At 29.0% G+C, this 26,160-nt stretch overlaps 1 protein-coding gene across 1 annotated transcript; it reads right to left on the bottom strand.

Moving 5' to 3' along the window:
• Window positions 1-16,071: 16,071 nt before the first annotated feature.
• On the bottom strand, window positions 16,072-26,158 carry LOC111678935 (CAP-Gly domain-containing linker protein 1; the record flags this gene model as incomplete). The annotated part of the gene is made up of 5 exons (XM_046947156.1): window positions 16,072-19,768; window positions 24,625-24,780; window positions 24,855-25,021; window positions 25,077-25,383; window positions 25,510-26,158. Coding segments are annotated over 5 exons (4,965 nt in total), but the record flags the coding sequence as incomplete, so codon positions are not given.
• Window positions 26,159-26,160: the final 2 nt, after the last annotated feature.

Below are 26,160 nucleotides of genomic sequence, written 5' to 3'. Positions count from 1 at the left end.
ATGACAATCGGTCATAGACCCATAAACGTATATATATTTTGCGACCTTAGTAAAATTTTAAGACGATCTAGCCATGTCCGTCTGTCTGTTGAAATTACGGTAGGGCCCACAAGGGAGGAGCTAGACAGTTGAAATTTTAGATAAATATTCTCTATTGCTATGTATACACGGTTGTTAGATCTTACTACGTTGGCAGTAAAATGTGCAGAAAATGTCTAATAATACTGTCAACTTACAAATTTTGTCTTGCAATATTTTCCGTAGTGCTTTTTCTGACAACGTTGCAAAAGAAAAATTGTATGTTCACACGATTATTAGACATTTTCTGAACATTTTACTGACAACGTTGTAAGATCTGACAACCGTGTATCACAGGTTTAAGGTTTGTATGTTATTAAAAATGAAAAATATCGGTCCACGTTTTCGGATAGCCTCCATACAAGTGGACTTCCAAAAAACAGCTTCAACGGGCATAAGTACGAGTACGATGAAATTGGACATAAATAAGTCTCATATGAGCAAAAATCTTTCTACCAAGGATCGGTCGATAATTGACCCTGCTCCCCATATACGGTCCCCTTCAGAAAATTACTTTAACAAGCATTACTGGCCTAAACATTTGAGTATAGCAATGAAATTCGACATAAATAAGTTTCATATGAACAAAAATCCCTACCCCCCATATGAGGTCCCCTTATGAAAATGACTTTAATACTCATTACTGGCCTAATCATTCGAGTATAGCGATGAAATTCGGTGTAAGTTTCTTACGGACCAAAACCTCTCTAGCAATTTTTTTAGGATCATCCCATAAATGACCCTACTCCCCATATAAGATCCCCTTTTGAAAATTACATTAACTCTAATTACTGGCCTTAAAATGCGAGTACATCGATGATATTCAAGTAAACAAGTTTTATATAAACCAAAATCGGTCTACAAAAAGTTATGAGGGTAGATCAATAATTGACCATACTTAGGAACATAATTCTTTATTCCGAATTTAATGAGGACTAATCTATAACTGACCCTAGCCCCTACCAAAGGTTCCCTTCAGGAAAGAGTTTTGGTTATTAAAATACGATTTTTCCTTAAATGAGTTTCGGTTCATAATTGACTCATATAAAAGTCCTCTTCAGAAAATTACACATACGCTCACGGTTTAAAAATCGAACAAAAATATATTGTTTTTAAAAATTAATATTTTGTTTATTCAAAAGAGATCGGTCCATAATTGACTTAGTATATTTCAACTATCAATCTGATGTTTATAATAATATAATAGTCTCACTTGTTGTATTATTTTATTGTTTCAAAAAATTTATTTGTGTAAGATTTAACTTTTTTGCATCATTTCACCTCATATGAAAGTAGAGACAAGTACTTTTTTTTTAATATTAACTTATAACCCACTATTTCTTTAATAAAACATAAATTACAAAAAGATCTAAAATTTACGGCTAATGGTAAACAAATTATGAATTAAAAATAATTTAGTTTGAAAATCGGAAAAATACCAAAAAATTTCCTTTTTACGTACTTGATTTTATTTTTCTAGGCTTAATATTATAGAAAATTCAAAAAGTACCTTTTATGGATTCTTACCTAATCCCGGTCCTACATACTTTATTTCATGTTTATATGTTCAATATTATAGAAAATTCAAAAAGTGTAGAACGAAAAAGTACCAAAAATTCCCCTTTTATATGTTCTCCTCTAATACGGGTTCTACATACCTAATTTCATGTTTCAAGGTTCAATATTATAAATAATTCAAAAAGTACCTTTTAAAAAACAAAAAAGTTCTCTTGTATAGGATCTTACCTAATCCGCGATCTACATACTTAATTTTATGTTTCTAGGTTCATTATTAATGAAAATTTAAAAAGTACATTTTGAAAAACAAAATCTATAAAAAAAATCTCCTTTTTATGAGTTCATACCTAATCCGGGTTCTAAATACTTGATTTTATGTTTCTAGGTTCAATATTATTGAAAATTCAAAAAATACTTTTTGGGAAACAAAAAATACCAAAAAAGCCTCACTTAAGGATTCTTACTTTATCCGGGCTCTACACACTTAATTTGATGTTTCTAAGTTTAATATTATAGATAATTCTAAAAGTACCTTTTGTAGAACGAAAAAGTAAAAAAATTCTTTTTATGTGTTCTCGCCCAATCCGGGCTCTACATACCTAATTTCATGTTTCTAGGTTCAATATTATAGAAAATTATAAAAATACCTTTTTGAAAATAGCAAAGTAGAAAAAAGTTCCCTTTTATGGGTTCTTACCTAATCCAGGTACCCTTTGTAGAACGAAAAAGTACCAAAAAGTATGTCAAATTTTCACCTAGCCCCATACAACCGAACCTTCGTATTTAAAGTTTTGTATATGTAATGATCGGTCCTTATTTGACCGATAATTCTTTAAATATCCAAAATTGTCTTAGTTTTGCTATGAAATTCAGCATAACTAATTTTTATATAAAAGTACATCAAAAGGAATTATGAAAAATTTAATAAAAAAAGTTTCTTGATTAAAATAAATAATTATACCTTACACCACTACCCAGCAAAAAATAATTGATGTCATACTTTACAAACGACATCTTAATCACATCTAAAAATTCGATTTTATATTATATAAACCAAATATTTCCTTACAAATGAAAACCTAGTTAGAAGTGAGGAAAGAGATGTAGAAAAGGCACTACAAATAACATATTCAGAGTACATCAAACTTTGGTGAAAAACCAATGAAGTTAACATAAGCGTGTCATTGAACGAATTCGGTTTATTTTTGACATCCAAATATAGGATTTGTATGCATCTATGAATAAGATTAGATTTAGTTCATAGTTGTCAAAAATGAACAACATCTCTCCAATGACACGCTAATGTAAAATTCATAGGTTTTTCACCAAAATCGGAAGTACTTCAAGTAAGTTATTTGTGGTGAAAATTCTACTTCTTTTTCCTCACTTTTTTGCTGGGTATAGTGACTAAACTGTAGTAGTACTACTTATGGTGTATGGTATGGTCGATCATGCCCTTCTATATTTTCCTACGTGTTTATGGATTTGAACATACACGAAATGCAGTCTTTTATGATTTGCGCTAACATTAAAAATAAATTATGTATATTTTTTTAATGTGCATTACATATATGTATATTAGGCTTTACGCGATATTTTTGAAATTGTGATATCATAATTTTGACTAATATTGGCATAATTATTTTGTTAAAAATTAAACTCCTTCTTCTTTGTTAAAATTTAAACCAATGATGAGCATCGTGGTTTTAAATTTCTATATACATAATATCAGATTTTGAACAATTTTATATTAAAGCAAGTAAAAATGTTTATAAGCTTGTATTGGTCTTAGATGAATATTTCGATGTGTTACAAACGGAATGACAATCTTTTTTGATGGTGAGTATAAAAATATTAATAATTAAGTCAATGTAAAAACAAAATAGGGCTTTACTCATAAATAGACACAGTTATATAAAAACGTTTCTTTTACCCTTATCTGAAAATACATATTTCAAGAAAAGTATAAATATTGTTTTGTCACACTGTATAATTAAAAATAATCTTAAATTTTACATGTTTCAATGAAATATATATTAAATTTATTAGAAAGAAATTTTAAACAGTTGTAATATACTTGTATTTATTTATATATTTATTTATATGATTTTTTAAATAGAATTATGTAAATGGAAAATAATGTAATAATTTCCCATTAAATATACAATTTTCGCCACAAGTATGTTATCAATAAATAATATTACCAAAAACGCTAGCCATCTTGCTTATAATTAATTATTTATTTTTCTCATCAAGATTACAAGTGGATGATATTGAGATTTATTACGTCCTTAGTGGAACGTGAACAAATTTTACTGTAACCAAATTTACAATTCTTATTTGACTAGTTTTAATTTAAAATGAAGTGTCATGTCACACAAGCCGGTATAAAAATATTATTATATTTTATTAATTTTAATCTTATTTATAAGTATTACGACTAATGTATTACATTTAAATTTATAAAGTGTGAAAAACAAAAGAAATTAAATATTTACATTCAATTTTGGAATGAAGTCTTATTTTATATTGTCAATATTATATAAATATATCAATGAACAAATAAAAAATATTATTTTCAACATATAATTTTTAATTACAGATATTTATAAATAAAATTAGTGTAAACTTTTCTTTTTTAATAATAAACCCCTAGAACCTAGTAAAAAACCACATACACATTACATATTACATATGTATAGTAAATATATTATCCATATTATTGTTGCACTTCTCTTTAAAAGATTGGTAGCAAATGGATAACCATATCATGTTCAAATGTTGTTGTTGTAGCAGCGTTTTTTTTTTAATATATTGATTATCAGTATCTAGCCGATCTAGACTTCTGGATAAAAGAAAACACTTTTAAAGCGGAACAGGAGTGGAATTTTATTGTAAATTGTTTTCTGGAATATGTGTTGCTATATATTTATATATGAATGTATATTGTTAATTCTATTTCATAGCTATAATAATATTGTTAAACATTTTTTGTATTGACGATTATATAATTTCATTTATAATGATTAATATAAATCAATTTATATAATAAACGAATATTATATAAATAAGTAATAGATTAAAATTGTATATTTTTTAGAATAACATTGTTTAAAACTCAATAGAATCAGTTCAAATTTAAAAAAATCTTAGATTTGTTTAATTAAATTGAATAACTTGCATGCTATTTATTGGTTTTAAGCCCATATGTAGCAGATTTTATGTTAATGTTTTTATATCATTATAATTTTATAATTAATTTAAAATATACGGATTTCTTTCATTATTATTTTTTATATAAAATATTTACCACTTGTTAATTAAATTTATTGGTTTAAAATTAAATTTTAGTTGGCCAAGTTGAAATTTTTTAAGAGCAATTAGTCGATAAATAATTTTTAATAAAATAATTTTTAAAATTTTTTAAGACGGGTACGAGTCATTCCAAAGTCAATTTCACCACCATGAATTTTTAATGTCTTCTAAAACTCGGATCATATATTTCTCTATTAAATGCGCTTTTGATGAAGTATAAATTAGATACGTATGGATATATGGATAAAATATTATAGCGTTCCAAATTTGGACATAACTTTGGAAGCAGTGATATTTATTGGAATTCAATTATACATTATAAACGTCTTATAAAAATACTTGATATCCTGGCACAAGGATCTTGAAAATGGGACTCTTGAATATCCTGAAAATGGTAATTAATTTTCTTAATTTATTTACCACAAATAAAATAATTATCAACGCTATCTCAACATTTCTTATTGGAATCTCAATAGATTTCGAAGTTATGGCAGTTTATATGTAGCAACATTCGCAATTTGCTATAGATTTTAATACATTTGCATTTTAGTCAAAAAAGTTTTTATGGTTGAATAAAGTAAATTAATAAAGCAAATAATAAAGAAATTATACTGATCGATTTTTTTTGCAGTTTAACCCGTTGAAAATGTTGCAAATTTTTGATATATCAGTATAATATTTTGGTATAATTGCAAATGTGTTAAATGTTATATAATGAGTTCATTAACATTCAAGAAGTGTTGTAATTCTTTGTGAGTCAAACATAAAATAATGAAACTGTCCGACTAAGACAGTGGATAAGAAGTACTTCTGTCGATTGAACAAGATTAAAAAATATGTTCCGTGTTTAGGAGTAGAATTTATACCTTATACAAACCTTTTAAAACTTGTTTAGCTTTTGAATTCATTGAGATCCCAAGCTGTTATTTTTATGCAAGATAGTGGTGCCAATTCACTATATCCTATATTCAAGGATAAAGGATTTTTTTATTTTATAGGACCTTTTATCAAAAGCACACCAATTTTTTATAAAGAATTAATAAATTTGTGTAAACGACACTTAATTCATTAAAATTGGATTACGTGTTCCAAAGTTATTCAATTTCAAAAATTGCTTATTTTGCGCAAAATTGCCCGACATTTTAGAGGGCTATAAAATCTGAACTGGATGTAATATGAATCTTATTAATACGTCATATGACTCGCACTGAAGTGTAGGCTACGGTACTTAAATTAAAGTAAAATCGAAAGTGATGAAATTTAAAACTGTATTTTTTGGTCGATAAATTTTGGAATGACTCGAAATCGATTTCTTCCAAGGGCCTTTCTAACTGGAAAAAAATAAATATGAATAGAATATTATTTAAATATTACACTAATATGAGAACAAATCATTTGTTTGTACAATTATTTAGATTTAAATAAATCTTAAACATTTTCTTTTCAAACGAATTTCTTGACTAACTGTATATTCAAATAATATACCAGGAAGACGTAATTCTGTATGTACAATATATTTAAATATATTGTTCCCTAAAGTTTAAAAAAATCTTTATGAACAAATCAAGACCCATACAAAGAATATCGATGTTTTTTGGAGCACCTCCAACATATGAATGTATGTATATTAGACCGACTCACAAAAATGGTGCTTGAGTTACCATCCTCAAAATATTCTCTGTAATGTAATATGATGTTACTCAAAATATTTTCGGTTAAGTTTTGTCCATTCCTGTCCAGATCACACAGTTTTCAAGAAAATATCGTATGGGGACACGATTTTTCATGTTAAATTCAATATTTTACCCAGCTTCAAATAATCATTGTTATATTTTATAATGGTTCCCAAAATATTTCTGGTCTACCGATGGCCGTTGGTGAGCTGGACTGTTTACAAAAAAGTCCCTTTTTAGTTATTTTTTTAAATTTTACAGTATTCCTTAAACAAAATATACAATATGTGTGTGGTATCGTTTGAAAGGTTTTTTGAAACCAAGTGTAGTGATTCGCACCTAAAAATTTTCAATATTTTAGAACATGACAATTAAGAGCAGACGGTTATTTGTGATTAATACATCATTGGTCGCGACTTTAAAACCCCTTTCATATTGGTTATTTTTTTTTCAAAACGAAACAAAAAAAAATTAAAATATTTCCAAAATAGCTTTTTTATTTTGGCCTAGCTCACGAACGGTCATCGCTAGACTTAAAATATTTTGAGAATCATCATAAAACAACGCAAGGTAAATTTTGAGAGGGGTAACAAAAACACGGTTTTGCTTTCCATACCGAGAGTGACGGTCAATGTATGTACATTAAGACTGATTCACATAAAAAATTGCTTGAGTTGCCCATCTCAAGACATTCGCTTATTTTATGTAAAAATGCAAATTTTGAAAGAAGAGTGAGTCGATCTAATATGCATACTATCATATTGACAAATGACTAATTAACCTTATAAACTTATATTACCAAAAAACATATTATAAACTGATTATATATTTAATATTCCCTTTACTTTTGGGTACTACTACCATGATTATTATTATTATTGAATATATTCCTATATAATCGATTAAAGTAGAAATTTCTACTCTTTATTGTAGTCCTTGCTAACGAAGGATTTTTCAGTAATTCTCACAAAGATCCACCACTGACATTACTACTATTGTCATCATCGCAGTTATCATTAACAATGGCGACATTATGACTGTCGCATTTAAGCTCCGATGTTGAGACATCTGCTGCCAAATTATGACATCCACAATGCAGAAGGTCGTTTGTAAGTGTTGTTGTTGTACTTGGCGAAAAATGCATTAAATTTGTATCAATAACACCATTTAAACTAATTGGTGGCGTTGTTGTAGATAATGGTGTGGCCTCACAAGAAAAACGACTAGTATTGCTATTGCTGCTAGTACTTAACTGATCGTCGAAAATCTCGATGTTAACAATGGTTGATGTTCCATCATTGCCAAAATAACTTTTCTGTTGCTTTACATTTTTAGATGTGCAATTATATGCTTTCGTTGAATCTTGTTGTGATGGCAAAGTCGATGTCGCCATGTTTGAAATTTGAGACTTGTTATTTGGTTCACTAAATGTTTGATATTTTAACGATTTCGTAGCTGTCATATTACTATTGCCTTCATCTGAGTTTAGTTTGCTACGATTTATGTTCCCATCCACATTGTCAACGTTATGGAATAGCAAATCTGAAAGTAAACAACAAAATTTTTTTTGTTTTATGTACGTACATTAGACGGACTCACAATAAAAGGTGCTTAAGTTACCACTCTCAAAATATTCTATTTTTGTATTTTCTATTGTCCGTTCGTGAGCTGGACAGTTTTTAAGAAAATATCCTATGGGTGACACGATTTTTCATTTTCAATTCAATATTTTACCTAGCTTCAAAAAATCTTAGTTCTGTTTTATGATTGTTTCCAAAATAATTTTTGTCTATTAATGGCCGTTCGTGAGTGGACCGGTTACAAAAAAGTCCCTTTTCAGTTATTTCATTAAATTAAATAAAGTGGACCGGTTACAAAAAAGTCCCTTTTCAGTTATTTCATTAAATTTTACAGTTTTTTCATAAACAAACGATCCCAGTTAATTATTTTAAAATTTTAGTAATGTGAATTGTTTGTAATGTTGTTATTTCATACATTACTTGGTAATGAGTGGCCGTTAAAAATAACATTAATTAATTTTTTTGAACAAGATCCGGAAAAATCGGCTAAGCACATTTGTAAGTAGTTATTTTTTGGTCATCGTCGAACAAAAATAAGTAGTTATTCACCCAAAAAGTAACTACTTACATTTTTCTCCAATATTACTTATCTAGTAAAGATTTTGCTGGGATGCCCCATATTGGATATATTGTTTCAAAACAAAACTTAAATTTTAGACAAATACCTAAAAAATACATTTTTTCAACTTGGTCTATCACGAACAGCCATTGCTAGATATTTTGGGAATCATAAAACAAAGCAAGCTAAATTTTGAGGGGGGTAACAAAAGCGCGTTATTGCTTTCCATACAGAGTGAGTCGGTCTAATGTACATAAATAAAAAGTTCCTCGTTAAAATACAAACAACTATGTATAATACCGTCCAACAGCCATATACATACATGTATATACATAAAAAAATCATTTATACGTATGGGTATGTTGGCAACGCAACGTTGTCATTAAATTACATTAATCCCTGTTTATTTTTAATAGCAAAATTAAAAAAATATATTTATATTTTACCTTTTTAATAAAAATAATGTTATTATTAATCATTACGATTATTAATCATTATTATACAGCTATGTTATATACTTTGTATAATTCGTAATAAACTACTTCTGTGTTTCAGACAACATTTTGACCTTACTGCCGCATAAGGTCACTTTCAAAAAAATCTATAGTTTTTAATCATAAATTTGTGTAAGGCTTAATGGCGACATACTGAGAAAATGCTAATTTTGGTTTTGTGTAAAAAGTTTCACAGTGATACACCAAAAAAATGCAGGGGTTCTCATATACCAATGCCGTTTTGTTATAGTCCACAGAGTATGAATATATTTGTAGTTTTCCCCGATCACTTCGTTAACATACTTTTTAGAGCAAAAGATGTGAAAAAGCTCCATTTTTGAAGTTTTAAATTTTAAAAATCATACGTAAGCTGTACGTAAAGAAATTGACTATCGCTCGCAATAATAGGTCTTTTCGCGTACTTTCCTGTATGATATATACAGTAACTTTATGATAGAGAGTAATTTTTAATTTACTCTCAATCAAAAAAATATCCAAAAAATACACGAAATCCAAATTTTTTGTTTATAAACAAAGATTGGTAATGCCCTTTTGCTGAAATCCCAATCGCTAACAAAACACTAAAAAACAAATAATTGTAACTTTGATTTTTCTTATAAATAAATGGATATTTAAAATTAACAAAAAGATTTTTGCTCATATCTCCGTTATTTACCGACCGATTTTGCTGATTTTAAATAGCGATCTTCTCGGAAGCATGTCTAATAGAATTATTGAAGATTCGGATCTATATATATATATTATATATATATTATATATATTATATATATATATATATATATATATATATATATATATATATATATATATATATATATATATATATATATATATATTATATATATATATATATTATATATATATATATATATATATATATATATATATATATATATATATATATATATATATATATATATATATATTTTATAGGGTCGGAAAATTATATTATAGAAATTACAAACGGAATGACCATATGATACCCTACACCATATGGTCGGCCATATGATACCCTACACCAGTTATGAATATTAAATGTGATTTATTTTTCATAATAAAGCATTTATCTTCAATATTCCCTTTTCCCGATACATTTAAGCAATTTATGGATGAAAAACTAATTTTCTGACAGAGGCTTTATATGGGGGCTAGGGGCAAATATGGACCAAGCCCGATAAAATTTTGTGAATATATTTATATTTACATAATATTTTATTGTGCTGAATTTCATCGCGATATTTGTGTTTATAAGTTAATTTGGGACATTCAAGTAATTTTCTGAAGAGGACTTTGCATGGGAGCTAGGGTCAAATGGGGCCGGATCCTTATGAAATTTGACAAGACTTCTATAAAACTTAGTGTTGCCGTATTTTATCAATATATCTGTATATTTAACATAATTATGAGCTCAGAAGCTCTTTTCGGGGGTTCTGTTCTATTGGGGCTTGGTGAAATAATGAACCAATTTTAACCATTTTCAATAGGCTTCGTCCTTGGGTCAAACAAAACGTGCGTGCCAAATTTCATCCAATTATCTTGAAAATTGCGACCTGTACCTTGCGCACAAGGCTTACATGGACAGCCAGCCAAACGGACGGACGGAAATAGCTTAATCGACTCAGAAAACGATTCTAAGCCGATTGATTTGTATGTTACAAACATCAGCACAAATCCAATATACCCTCCCCACTAAAGTGGTGTAGGGTATAATTATTGCAGTGTACTAAGATTTTTTTATTTAGCTAAACAAATTAAATTTTAGCTTGCAACTGGACAAGCATAAAAAAAAACTGGACAATCCAGCCAAGTCCAGTCAGTCTGGCAACCCTAATTGCAACGCAGCAGTTCCAGGATTATAGATATAAATAAAATTCGCAATATACTCTTATGTTCCGAAATTTATTATTATTTCAATGCTTCTTATTTTCGTAACTTAATTATTATTTACATTTAAAAAATGAACAAAAATTAAGATTATCAAATACCAGTTAAAATACTTTATTTATTTTTTTACTATAGTCATAATCTGAAAATTTTATTATTTGGTATATTTTTATTTAAACAAACGATAAATACTGTATGATTAACACAAACAAATAAATAAAAACACAATACATTTAACTACCAAAATAATTTACTACAACTTCAATCGACAAATAAAATATATCAATGTCTTAATGTACAAAAAATTAACTTACATTCACCCCTATTCTGCATTTCGATTACGTTTACGCATGATCGCAAAAAGGTATTAAAAAAACTGAATCGTAAGAAAAAGAAGAAGCAATTCCATTTCGTATCAATGCTTTACGATTGTGTGTATTCTGCATTTCGATCGTAATTACGTTTTTGTTAATTGTTTATGTCGCGGAGAGTCAAATCGAAATGCAGAATACCAAAGTTGTCAAACAAAGAAAATTTCGATTCCAATTGAAATTCAGAATAGGAGCAATTATTTTTACAATAGCGGTTTTCATTCTTGGTAGTAAAGTACCCTTGTAACCATGTTAAGTATGGTAACTATATTAAAGATAATACTATTTACATCAACGCAACAACAAAATATATTTATTTTAAATATATATCGCTGTACTATAAATACCATAAAAAAGGTCTAGTAGATTAGCTTGGTTGATTTACCAACAAAATAAACAGTTGATCGGCATAAAATTAAAAAATATAAAAAATATAAATTTACAAAAATATAAAGCAAAAAAATCAAAAAAAAGGACGTGTCCAGAAATGAGAAAATAAGAAGCATTTTCTCAAAAAACCGAGTTCTTTGCATATTTTAGGAAAATATTTTTTGTTGATACTGCTGTAGATAATCTTTAGAAATGGCCGTGAAATAGTCTAATGAAAATTACAAATTTAAAGTTGACAATCTTTGGGTGTGTCTGGGATGTTCTAATATAGTTTTTTCTTTGTAATTATAAATTTGGAAACAGAATGTAAACATCTTTTTTGCTTAATACAACCATTGCCTCAACAAAAAAAAAACAAGTTTAAAATATCTTTAATATAAAAGAAGATGTAAAAACTTCCAAGCAAAAAATAATTGATGTCATACTTTACAAACGACATCTTATTCACACTTTTCGCTTTTATAAACCAAACATATCCTTACAAAGGAAAACACAGTTATAAATGGGGGAAGAGATATAGAAAAGTCACTACAAAAAAACATATTCGAAGTACTTCAAAATTTGATGAAAAACCAATCCTTGAAACTCTTTCAAGGATTTCGTGATAATCGTTAAAACTTTACATTGAATTTATTTTTTGTGTAGTAAGAAAACCGGCTGTATTACATAGTTTGAAAAAAGTCAGTGTAAATATAATAGGCCATTAAATATACCAAATATACCAAGAGTGAAAACTGCTATTATTTCAACGATATGCACACATCTATGTGCGTATCTGTTAAACCATATAAACATATTTAAAGCATAATTTAAATAATATAAATTGTGACAATTTCATGTTACATTTACTTAAATTCTAATGGTCTTATAAATAATAATAGGTTTATAGAATTAATTTGTATTTAAATTTATAACCCTCTAAAAATTATTAATATTAGCCCACGAAAATAATAATTCTGCTGCGGAATTTAAGATAGCTAAATGAATAAAGATTACTCCGTACAATATTAGTTATACTACATTTTTGTTCTTTTTTATTTTCCCATTGTTTCTTTCTTTAAAAGGACTTTAAAGTTTGAAAGAAAGAGTAAGTATAAATAATTTTAAATTGGGTTTGATCTAGTAGGTCAGTATGAGTATCAACTGAAAGATAAGAATAACAGTATTCTTACAATAAAATGTCAGAGTAAAAAATTTTATAATATGGAGTTTCTGACTCATAATTTCATGTTTTTATCTTTATTAGTAATTTGTATAGAAATTACTTATATACATATACATATGTATATAAGAAATTTCTATTAGGACCCCAAGACAATGCTCTGAGCAAACATTTAATTAGCTATCTAAACTCCCCAGTATGCTCTTATTTCGGCTTATTGTCCTAGGGGTTACTCTGTATTTCGATTCGAAAGAAAAACATTTCGAATTTATATGTTAAATATATTGTTTCAAAAACTTTTCCTTTCGAATCGAAAGGAAAGTGTAACCCCCTGGGCTATATAAATAAGGCTGTAAGTAAACTATATATTCGTTATACTTGAACTGTGATAAAATTATAAAAGTTTATGTTAACTTTAATAATGTACAACATTATTTTATTTTACTCTTCATTTTATGGTGACCGCAGAGCAAGTTACATCGTGTGTGCGTTAAAAACAAAAAAAAACTGAAATTTGAAATTTTTATTTATTATAAAAAATAAGAAAAATTTTACATTTAAATTGCAACTATACGCACACGCTACCATCTTTACTCAAAAATTTGTTTTACAAAATATAGTTTTATTAAGATATTGTTTTCATAATTGTAACATTTGTGTGTAATATACGCAACTTGGCTGTAAACAAAGTTGTTTAAAATCCAATCTTACCCTATGATTTGTGTTTTTCAGTAATCAGTAACGTTACTTATTATCTTAGTTTAACTTAGTGTTATTGGCCAATTAAAATGAAGTTATAAGTGAGAAAACACAATTAACAAAAATAATAAAATAATGAATTCAGAAGAACAAAAACTTAATTTTTTAAGAAAATAGTAATTATTTTAAATGTGTATATATATTTTTTCTAAAATTTTTTATTTTACAAAAGCTGTTCATTGTTTATGTTTTTGACGGAAAAATTGGCAATACTAACAAAGTTATCAGATCTCAGATCCATAACTGAAAAACACAATCAGCGAGTTAAATCTAACAGCAAGTTAAGCCTAGTTTATCTGATTAGTAAGAAACCCGCCCTTAGTATTTTAATTATATTAGTCTGTTTGCTTTTGTATTTTTTGTTCAAGCCTTTCTGGCGAATTTTATGATTGTGTAACTCAATATCACCCTTATGGTTATGGTTAATAGCAACCGAACCTCAACTTTAACCCCACTAACTCCGGCATTTCTTGACCGATAGAACTAAAAAATTCAGACACCCAATACAAAAGTGACTAAACTCAGTAATTTTATTAGTTTTTTGGTATATTTGGAACTTAATATATTAGCACATAGAATTTAGAATCATTGGCCTTGTTTTCATTAATTTTTCTTATGACCAGAGATTATTTTAATAGCTTCAATAATTTTCCACAAACAAAAGTTAAAACTTACGAAATAAAATACCATTTTTTGATTAATCGATTATTTTAATATCTTAAAATCCTTGGAACTTAATTTTGAAAAATCGACATGACTTTGACATACTTTGTAGTGACGAAAACTTTGAGTTCAGTCATTTTTGTACTGGGTGTGTGATTTATGACTGGTACAAATTGCAACCAAAACTATTTTTTTTTTTTAATTTGGATAAATTTTACATCATCCTTTAGTAATGCTGGCAAAATATTTTGAATACATAATTTAAAAATTTGACGACCTAGATTAGTAAACTCGTTGAATAACTGTTTCAGGAATATAAAATATAAGATAATAGGAGGAAATCTTGCTGCATATTGATTGCACATATAATCAATAATCATTTGGTAAAGAAGAAATATAAAAATATAATATGCATCAGGAGCTAACTCATAGTGAGGTAACTTCTGGTTAGCGGAAACTAGTGTAAATGAATAGGAATTTGCAAGCCAAATGTTAGCTTTTGAGTCACTGGTTAACAATAAGTTAGTTTTAAGTTAAGTAAAAATCCGACAAGGCATTTTTATGTACATGTATTCATAAGTATACAGGGGGCTTACTCCTGTATTTCGATTCGAAAGAAAAAGTTTTCGAAACACAATGTATTTAACACACAAATTCGAAAAAAAAAATCGAATCGAGTTACAAAATAACACCCCTGATTAGACCGACACACAAAATATTTTTTCTATATTTCTCTTAATACATATTTACCTTGTTTTGTTTTATAATGATTCTTAAAATATGTTATGTCTATGATTATACCCAAATTATTTTATGTTATAAAAATCTGTTTTAAACATTTGTATTTTCATAAAATATGTACCTCAAAATGTATGTTTTGTGACAAATGTAAATATTATTAATATAACTATTAATTACGCGGCTGTAGAAACCCCTTTTAATTAAATCCAAATTATGCTTAATTATATACAAATTTTTAACAAATAGGGTGTTTTTTTACGAAATTGTTCAACAAGCAACAGAGACAACTAACTTGTTACGTTCCCACGACAATTGGATCTTCGCTCCGGAACGACCCGAGTCACACCCGGCCAAAGATTGTTAACCCAGCGACAGCTGTATCAACCGAAAGCTTTTTCCCCAGGAAAGAACTATCGGCCACAGTCGAGCTGTTACAACAACAACAACTAACTTGTTAATAAAAAATCAACAAAATATGATGTTTTGTTACAAACTCAACTATGTATATGAAATTAAAGACGGTTATAAAATGAAACTTATTACCCCGATTTCATGAATGGAATGAATGAATAAAAATACCCCTCTTAAATTTGGTCCAAAATATTTTTAGAATCGGCATAAAACAATGTAAGGTATATTTTGAGAGTGGTAAAAAAAGGATTTTGCTTTACATACAGAGGGTATCGATTTTATGAACATTACATATACATATATTAATTCAATGTACATTTTATTCATTCGCCAAGAATGGTTCTTTAAATGATTTCGATGTATCGTAACTGTTTGTAGATTCTATGTAATATCTTAAATATACGTTATAGAAGTAATAAATAAATATTAAACAAGAAATACAAAACAAACAAATGGCTAATTCTTATCTCTTGCGTCTTTTAGATTTCTTTTTTATGGCCCCCACTGTTGTTTGAGGCGTCGTCACAATGGGAAGAGGTATGATAGAAGTAGATATACTACTTGCTACAGAGATCAAAGATTCGTCAATGTCGTGAGAGGAACGACTTCCTAATTCAACACCACTCTCTTCTGCTGATGATGTTGACGAAGATGTTGCGGCTTCAATTGCGGCAATCAAATTAATTTTATGTTCTAACTTTTTTGTCTTTATTTTATGTTGGTTGTGAACTGTTGCAACGGGAATCGAAAAAACATTATCGTCAGATGTTGTTGCTGGCATGGGACCCTCGCTATCTGTAGTATTCGAGTGCAAAAGTGACTGTGTATTCAATGGTTGGTTACTACCACATTTTGATATTGTTGCTGACAATGTGTCATCAATAACATTAGTTGTCTGATCAACATGAGACTCTGTCATGGCTATTAGAGGTCGCAGTTCTTCATCGTCAATTTCTTGATGTTGTTGTTGTTCCTTTTGATTTTGCAATTCTTTTATTTGTTGCTGCTTTTTGCGCTTTTGCTTTTTTGTCACTTTCTTTTCCTCCATAATAACAATTTCTTCCGATCCTGAAGAATACGTCGATGAAGAGAACTTCTCATTGGTTGTATTGGTTGTAGTCGTGTTTGTTTCCTGTGAACTTTGTTCCAAGCTCATGTAGGGATCCTCATTCTCATTTAGTGATTTATAGTCAGCAAGCGAAGGTTCATCAAAAGCTGCAGAAGAATGATTTGACTGATTTGAAAATGCGCTCGAAAGGTCTGTATTCTCTGTAGATCCAATAGTATGTTCATTTTCATAATGTAGAGATCCACAAAGAGCCAGAATTAGATTTTTTTCCGTAAATCCTCGGGGAGTAGGTGTTATGTTATGCAATGCAGGTTTTTCTTGCAAAGGACTCTCAAAATTTATTAAACTTATGTCCATAAGGGGGCTATTTTTATTTTCCGACATCAATTGCAGGGGCTCGAGAGCAGGTAACGGTGGCAATGGATCCAAAGATTTTAATATAGAAAAGTCATCAAATCTTTTTTGTTTTTCAGTATTACTTGGAGTAGGAAGTTCAGGTAACAACTTCTCAGAAGAAATAATTTTGCCCTCAGTTTCTAATTGGGGAATCTTTGTGTTATCGTCACCAGATTTGCCGAGATTTTTACTTATCATTTCCGCACCACTTAAAGTTTTCCAAGCAGATGTCAGCTGATGGGGCGGATTTTGTATTTTATTTAATAATATGTTTTGTTTTTCACAAACTTCTACAGTATTTTCGATAAATTCTTTTTCACTTGACTTGTTTTTTAAATATATATTGCTCTCTTTAACAACATCCTTGTTTTCCAAACATTTTTCAGGATTTTTTGAATTCTCTTTGTTATATGTCTCTAAATCCGATGGTATTTTTTTATTTACACTAACGATTTTTTTCAGTTCATCTTTGGACATTACCTTTCCTTTTTTTTTAGGCGATATTGGTACTGTTGCGTCGTTCTTAGTTCCAATTGATGGTGATTTGTTTTCTTGTTTTATATCACATAATTCTATTTCTTTTTGAGTATTAGTCAAATCTTGGCTAATGCTTCTTTTTGGTGTAAGTTCATTGCCAGTTTTGGTTGATTTGGAGTCCTTACGGACAAGGATATTGACTGTCTTCAAGTTAGTTTCATCGTTAGCTGGATTTTTGGTCGAATCATCACTAATTTTGCTTATTTTTTTAAGTTTTTCTTCAGTTTTTATTTCATTTTTTTTTAAATTTACTATTTCAATATTTCTTTCATCATTATTTTCATTCTTTTCGAGTCCAATTAAAATTTGTCTATCATAATCCAAAACTTCTGAGGAATCTGTGCTCAATACGTTGGCGCCCGACCTAGTCTTACGGGATGTGTCTTTATATTCTGATTTTGCGTGTTGTTGGTCAGAATCTTCATTTATACTGACGTCATCTAATATCGTATTTTTATTATGTTTAAGCACCTCAATTTTTTTATTCCCTAAAATAACAATGCCAGTGGAGTTATCTACATTAGATACTTCTTTATTTTTTTCACTGTTTCTCGATTCAACGCTATTCCTATTGTTTGGATTGTCGTTGTTCTTAATTTTGATGTGGCTTTTTTCAGTCTCACTCATATCTTGCAATTTAACGACGTCTTTAGGTTGAGGTTTGTTGTTAAAAGCCATATTTGTAGCAATTTTGTCTGGCTTTTCATTATCTGTTTCCATATTTTTGTATTTTTCAGTAACCTTAATTAGTTTTTCATTTTTCTTAATTTCAAGTAAATCATCACTGGATTGGGGATCGTTCTGTGGTTTAATTATTAAAATGTCATTAACTCCTGATTTGATAGGTTTATTAGAACCCTTTGTTTTATTTATTTTTTCTTTCGTGGCAGTGTTCCTTTTGATTAAATTCTGAGATGTTAAGTTTCCATTGTTTCCAACGTTTTCGTTATCCATCACATTTTCTGCAACGTCTAATTGGTCTGCTTTGGGAGTAATATTGGCAGTTAATTTAACATTGGTGGTTGCTTCGCTAATGTATTCGTGACATACACGATCATTGGATATCTTAGCCACATTCCTGATGTGCTCATATTTGCTTTGTTCACGACTACTTAAATTTCTAACTTTTTCTTTTTTTATGGTAGCTTCAGCCTTTGACAAATCATAATTTAAATTTGAATCATCATGCAATTCTTTTAAATTAGCTTGCTTTTCTAATTTTATTTCAGCTTTAGAGAAATCTGAATTTTCTAATTCCTTTTGGGTTTGCATTTTGAAATCTTCTTTTTGTTCTATTTGTGATCGAATAACTTTATCAAGATTTTTAGATTCCGCTGGATGTTCATTTGTTTTAATTGAAAATGTAGCTTTTTCATTTGTTTGTTGATCTTTCTTTGAGCTTATGATTCCAGATGAGGTTCCTTTTGAAAAAGATTCATTTTTTGAGCATGTTTTATTTATCTCACTTACATTTTTTTCTGGTAAACGTTTAGATTTGCTATTTTGATTATGATTTTTTTCACAAATATTGTCTTTTTGTTCTAATGTTTTCTTATTCAATAATGGCAATTCTTCAGAATTTGATGGCTCTTTTCCCGTTTTTTTTGAAACTACAGCATTAAATTTGGTAACACTTGTCTTTTCCTTTTCACGTTTATTAAGTTCATCGTTAACTTCTTTGGCTATAACTGGTACCACAAGTTTATTGCTTATGTTTTCAGGAGCCTTATATTGTTCATTGTTTTTTCGAGATTCTTCCTTGTTTTGAAGAAGAGCCTTCTCGTCGCAAAATATGGCTACTACAGGACGAAACAGACTTTCATCGCAGTTTTCATGTATAATGGTATCTTCTGCAGCCAGCTGAGAAACGACTTCGTCCAAAATATCGGTTTTAACGTCGGCAGTTAGGCAAGATGTGATAGTGGTGACTGTTCCTAGGGGGTTTACAATCTTCTCGATAGAAGCTTTTGGCCTTTTTAAAGAATCTAGGGACTCATAGCTCGAACTGTTATCATACGAATGAATGTTGGGAAGAACACTGGCGAGGGCTGCTGCTGATGCGGAATGAGCATGATCATCCTCAGCAGTTAGTGCGTCAAAAAATGCAACATTATCACTAGAACCGGCAGTTTCACAACCACGACGACCTTTATTAAAGCAAAAATAGAGGAAAGAAGAGAAAAAATAAACATTGCATAAGAAAGAGCAGTTCATACAAATATTAAAAAAGCCAAAGGCATTTTAGTTCAAATGTGAATGATTTTAATTTTAATTTATTTATTGAAAAAATATACACGAAATCTAAATTTTTTCTATGATAACTGCAAACGATTCTAAATTCTCCTTGTTTTTAATACAAAGAAAGTGCAAATATCTAAGTTAAAAAAAATTAATTAATAATGTATAAATAAAAACGGCATTTGAAATCAACAGGGGTTATTTTAAGTAAAGTTTTTAAAATGTGTTTTTTGGTAGGTGAGTTTAAAAAAGGAAATAAATAGCGGATGGAATTCTTATGAGCAAAAAATCTTTTCGAATTGAAACATGCTGTTTTATTAATATTTTTATGATTAAACTCTCAATAAATAATTTTAGTTATATATGTAAGAAAAAAAAACTCGAAACCGTGAATTAATTAAAAAAAAATAACATAATTTTTTAACTAAGCAACAATTTTAAAATACACAATATTATTTATTTGTAAACGCAAAAAAAATAAACAACATTGGGTCTGAAAATAACCATTTATACGTTTTGAAGCATTTAAACATTAAGAAAAACTTTGGCTTTTTATTAATCGTTCAATGTGAAACATACTCTTTTCTTATTTAATAGCGCTATGTTATTTTTCTCTGTTTCATACTCTCTGCTTGCCTTTTTCTCAATCTTTTCGTATAGTTTGAAACAGAAACAATAATCTAATTTACTTAATTATATTAAAATAATAATTGATAATTATGAATTGGGAATCAAGACTTTTTCAAATAAAATTAAGGAAAACGCAGAAGCATTGTCTTTATATAATATGAAATAGCATGTATGTATGTATGTATGTATGTATGTATGTATGTATGTATGTATGTATGTATGTATGTATGTATGTATGTATGTATGTATGTATGTATGTATGTATGTATGTATGTATTTTAATCAAAAATAACCGTCTGCTCATAATTGTCATATTTCAAAATAATTAAAATTATTAGATTTTTCACAAACAAAAATAAAATGTATGAACAATTTTGTACACCACTAGACTTGGCTACAAAAAACCTTTCAAATGATACCACATATTTTTTATTTTGTTTAAGAAATCCTGTGAAATTTTTAAAAAAATAACTAAAAAGGGATTTTTTTGTAAGAGGTCCAGCCCACGAACGGCCATAGACTAGAAATATTTCGGGAATCATTATAAAACATGAAAAATTGTGTGCCCCATACGATATTTTCTTGAATACTGTCCAGCTCACGAATGGGGAACACTTAACCGAAAATATTTTGGGTAACATCATATTACATAACAGCAAATATTTTGAGGGGGTTAACTCAAGCACAATTTTTTAGGGTCGGTCTAATGTATGTAAATAAGAGCAACTTTATATACAAACGTTAATTGTATATAAATAATATAAACCAAAGAATGAAGATTATCTTTATCAGAAAAACTCGGCCTTATTATCTTAGTTTAACTGAGTGTAATTGGCAATTAAAGTCAAGTTATAAGTGCGAAAACACAATTAACAAAAACAATAAAACAATGATTACGGAAAAATAAAAACTTAATATTTTAAGTAAATTGCAATTTTCTGATTTGTTTTTTTTCCAAAATTTTTCATTTTACAAAAATATTGTTTGCAAAAAACAGCTGTTCATCTTTATGTTTTTGAGTGAAAACTTGGCAATACTAACAAAGTTAACTGAGCTTAAATCTAAAACTGAAAAACACAATCAAAAGTCCGCCTAAATTTGTTCTGAGTTTAATCAGCAAGTTAAGCCTAGGTTAACTGAGGAGTAAGAAACCCGCTCTAAGTAACTTTACTGATAACTGAAAAATACTAAACATATATTAAACCAGATTTAACCAAAAAATTAAGATTATCTTTATCAGAAAAACTCGCCCTAAGAGTGTTATATTCGACTACGCCGAATTTTATATACGCCCCATCAAATCGTATGCCGTAAATGGAAAGCTCCCCTATAAACAGTAATGTGCGTTAAATCAGTTTTCCTAAGGGGGCTTTATATGGGGGAAGGGTTAATTATGGACCGATTCTCATAAAACTCGGTAGAGGGATTTTTGTTCATAAAAAACTTACTTATGATGAATGTTGAATGGGGTAGAAAAACAAAAACTAATTTTTAAGTAATTATGGATATATTTTAAGTAACAACCTGGTTTTTTAAATACATTAAAAAAAGGAAATTTTTTGTTACATTTCGAAAAAAATTTAATAGTCTATATTTTACCATTTATTTCTTAAAGTGTAAGTGAAAGTTATTGAGAATTATTTTATTCTCAATAACTTTCAAATGGAAAACACGTAGGGCCAATCTTCAAGTGAAGAATTAATTAAAATTAATCCTCGAAAGTTGTTTTTGAGAACACAATAGTTAATTTTGTTTGCTAGTTTAAGCGCCCAATGGAGCTGGTTTTGCAAGAAATGCAAAAGTGTAGACAGCTAAAGCAAAAACAAATAATACAATTTTTACTAAAATAAACATTAAAATCATTGATTTATAGATTAGTATAAATTATACCGACTTTACATATAAGAAAATTAATGAAAACTCAAATTTAATACAAAAAAATATATTGTGATGTCCCTACCCAGCAAAAAAATTTTGAAGTTGTTCAAGAAGAAGGGATATGTTCATGATTTCTTTGGTACGCATTCTTGTTAATGTATTTAAATACATGAAAAATTCTTATAAAGTTGTCATAACTAAAGTCATGAAAAATTGCACACAATTCACTTATGTAAAATTTTGTTACAAAAATTGTAAAATTCACTAAAATTTGGTATTCTCTTAGGACTCAAAATAAATACTAATAATACCATTAATTTTATAAGATTTTTGTATTTAATATTTATTAAAATTAGTAATATTAAGACCATTTTAACATCTTGATTAATAAGATAAGAAAATACCAAGTTGGGTGAATGCTTAACGGATTTTAATGCATTTTTTTAAATAAATATAGTGCAGCAATGAAAATTTGCATGAGAATCATCGAATGTTCACTGGTTTTAAGCACTCATTTTAATAACGTGCTCTTGTTCCAAATACGAACCCATGCCCGCCAATGCCACGCTAATGTTAAAATCATGCATGTTTCCCCTAAATATGAACCAGTTCATTATCAGTTGAACCCATGCATATACTACTTTTTTGCACGTCTTTTTTGCTGGGTATAATTTATAGTAATCGATAAATCTAACATTTTAATATTTATTTTAATAAAAATTGTATTATTTTTTTGGCATCAGCTGTTTACATTTTTGCATATCTTGCTCATGTTTAAAATACCTCCATTGGGCGCTTACACTAGCTAACAAAATTAGCTAATTGAGTATTCAAAAACAACATTCGGGGATTAATTTAATCCCTAATCCTTTACCTAAAGATTGGACCAAAAATTATTGATTTATAGATTAGTATTGTTTTAAATTTTAGTTTTTATTAATTATACCCTACACCACTTTAATAGAGAGAGTACATTGGGTTTGTGCTGATGTTTGTAACGCACAATAATATCCACCTTAAAGTATATAAAGTGCCCTTCGGTATGTTAGTGGTTAGTGTTCTAGTCTGATAGACCGGAGTGTCAGGTTCGATTTCCACCTGAGGCACTGGTTAAGGAGCGCACAAGAGGCCCGTTTGGGCTTCGTCCCTGGGACAATAGAAAATGGTAAGGCTCGGCCTTGATGACCCTCATGAACTTTATAATTATAGGTCCTCATTTGACCCTAGCCCCTAAAAAAGCCCCCTTCAAAATTTTACTTAAATGTCCACTGCTTTATTAAACATTAAATGGCTTAAATATATCATTTTTATTATTTTATTATAGTCGGCTTCGGAAAATTTTGTTTATAAAAGCGAAAAATATGTAATCGGATTTTTAGATCAAATTATCAAATAAAGGAAGACCATTCTTTTCCTTTTTATTAAACTAATAATTCTTTGTGTTTTATTCATGTTTGTGTATTTTGCACTGAACCACGGATTGACGCCGAAATAACGCCTAACTATACATTTGTACTTTATTTTTTTATGAAATAAAAAGATCTATATTTTGAGCAAGATTTCATATCCAAATTACTAGATTTCGCTGTAGTGTAAATGGGGAATTTAATTTATAAATAAAAAACACAATCATCGGCTATAGTCCGCCGATGATTAAATTATAGCCTGTTAAAGTTAATTAGAAAAAAGTAGAGACCAATTTAATAGTAAAAATGTATAATTACAAAAAAATCGAAAAATCATGACCGTAATGTACATACATATAAGTTTTTCTTATTATTTTTATTAGTTCTGACTGCTTTTAACTGTTTAAAACTGTATATCTAACGAATACTGCAAGTGATCAATTCTATTCTTAATTTGATATATGGGCAATGTCGTTTCAAGCGACCCAAAATCGATGCCTACCGATTTGGATGAAATTTACATAAAGTTAAACATTTTGATTTTATATGGTTCTTTATAAATGAGTGCGATTTTGTCACTTATTTTTCCTAGCACAAATTTTATCTATTTCTTCATTGTATCCAAAAAATATATTTATTTTTTATCGATAAAGCTGAAAATTTAGTCAAAAACTTTTGTGCAGAATTCATCAAAATCGATTTTTTGACACTTCACATAAAATTGTAATTATATGTACATATACAGTTAGGTAAAAAATAAGCAATTAAATTTTCAAACAAAGCAATAACAAAAAAAGATGAGCTAAATATAATACAAAAATTAACTAATTATGATCTTACTTAAAACTTACCACTGTCTTTAGACGATGCGGTTGCAGATGGAGATTCGCGCATTGCATCAGCCAAATCTTCTTTTAATCGAGAATCCCCATGAGCTATGGAAAAGTCAGAATCTAAATGGTCGTGACGAAAACGATCCATCAGTTTGGGGCTTTGTTCAATGCTGCCTAGAGATTTTTAAAGAAAAGTTTATTTTTAAATAAAATGTAATAATTAAAGGCCTAAAAATTAAGTTACTTACTATATGAACCAGATTCAATAAGAACTGGTACAGCACTAGAGCGACCTGTTGCATTTAAGGGCATATTCAAAGGGCTTGAATGATCAATTTTTTCGGATGTTGAATTGGTGCTAGATTTTGATGTACCTATTTCAACAGCTTCAATTTCGACATGACTTAAATTTGACCTAAAATATTTACTATTAAAAAAATACATTTTATTTTTTTAAATAAACAAATTACCCGCTTGGTGTGTTATAAGTCTTAAATACAAATTGGGGTCCCATCCAGAGACGTCTATGAGGTCCAGCGTGTGTTATAATTTCAACCTGCGCTAGCCAAGATTCGCTTCGATCATCTGAGTCATCGTATTGACGAGTGCTATCGGTTAACATGCATGAATTGCGATTTTTAATTAACCAATTATCTGCTGATAGTGGGGGCATTATCTCTTGAGACCCTTCTTTACGCCTACCCAAGTTCCATTGTGCTTTAGCTTCTACTTCCAATTCAATGGGAGTATCGTCACATATTTTTTCTTTGGCAACATCTTCAAAAAAAAAAAAAAATAGTGTTATAGCATTTTATCAAAATATTTATATGTATGTATGTATGTATGTATGTATGTATGTATGTATGTATGTATGTATGTATGTGTTTTTAAAAATATTCGTACTTGAAACAAGTTTTGTATCCAAATCGTACTGTATAAGGGCTCCGTGCCCGGCCATTACAAACAAAGAATCTACAGCTTTGCGCTGTATACGGTGTGGAGCTTCTCGAGTAACATTCGGAGGATCTAAAAGCCACGATCGTGATTTTGCAAAAATAGCACAAACACTCAGTGGCTTTCCGTTATCATCAGATAATGAGGATAATCTTTGACGCTGTGATCCTGATCCCGAGCTTCCAGTAACAGATTTAACTCCTGCTAAAGTTGACGACCCCGGTGGAGATCCCAGAGCAAATGGCTGTCTCAATTGAGCTAACGGCATAACTACCGTTGGGCGGGGAAACGGCGGCAAAGTTGAATTGTGATAAGGCTGCAAAGATTGGGTAAATGTTGTACTTTCCGAATGTGAAATTGGCGAATTAGAGCGTCCTTCAGCCGATAGGCCGGCTGAACGATGAAAGCGGGATAATTTATTAACCACATGCAGAGAAGTGTGAGTTCTTACACCCATAGCACCACCATACGGCGTAATAGGAAACACATGGGTTGTGCCTCTAAGTGTTGAAACAGCAACCCAGCGCGAATCCAATGTTAAGGTTATGTTTTGCACTTTTGCACTAGTATCGCCACGATGTAAAATATATAAATGATGTA

Source organism: Lucilia cuprina, chromosome 3 (genome assembly GCF_022045245.1).
Source record: "Lucilia cuprina isolate Lc7/37 chromosome 3, ASM2204524v1, whole genome shotgun sequence".
Taxonomy (NCBI): Eukaryota; Metazoa; Arthropoda; class Insecta; order Diptera; family Calliphoridae; genus Lucilia; species Lucilia cuprina.
This window is presented reverse-complemented; position numbering and strand designations above follow the sequence as displayed.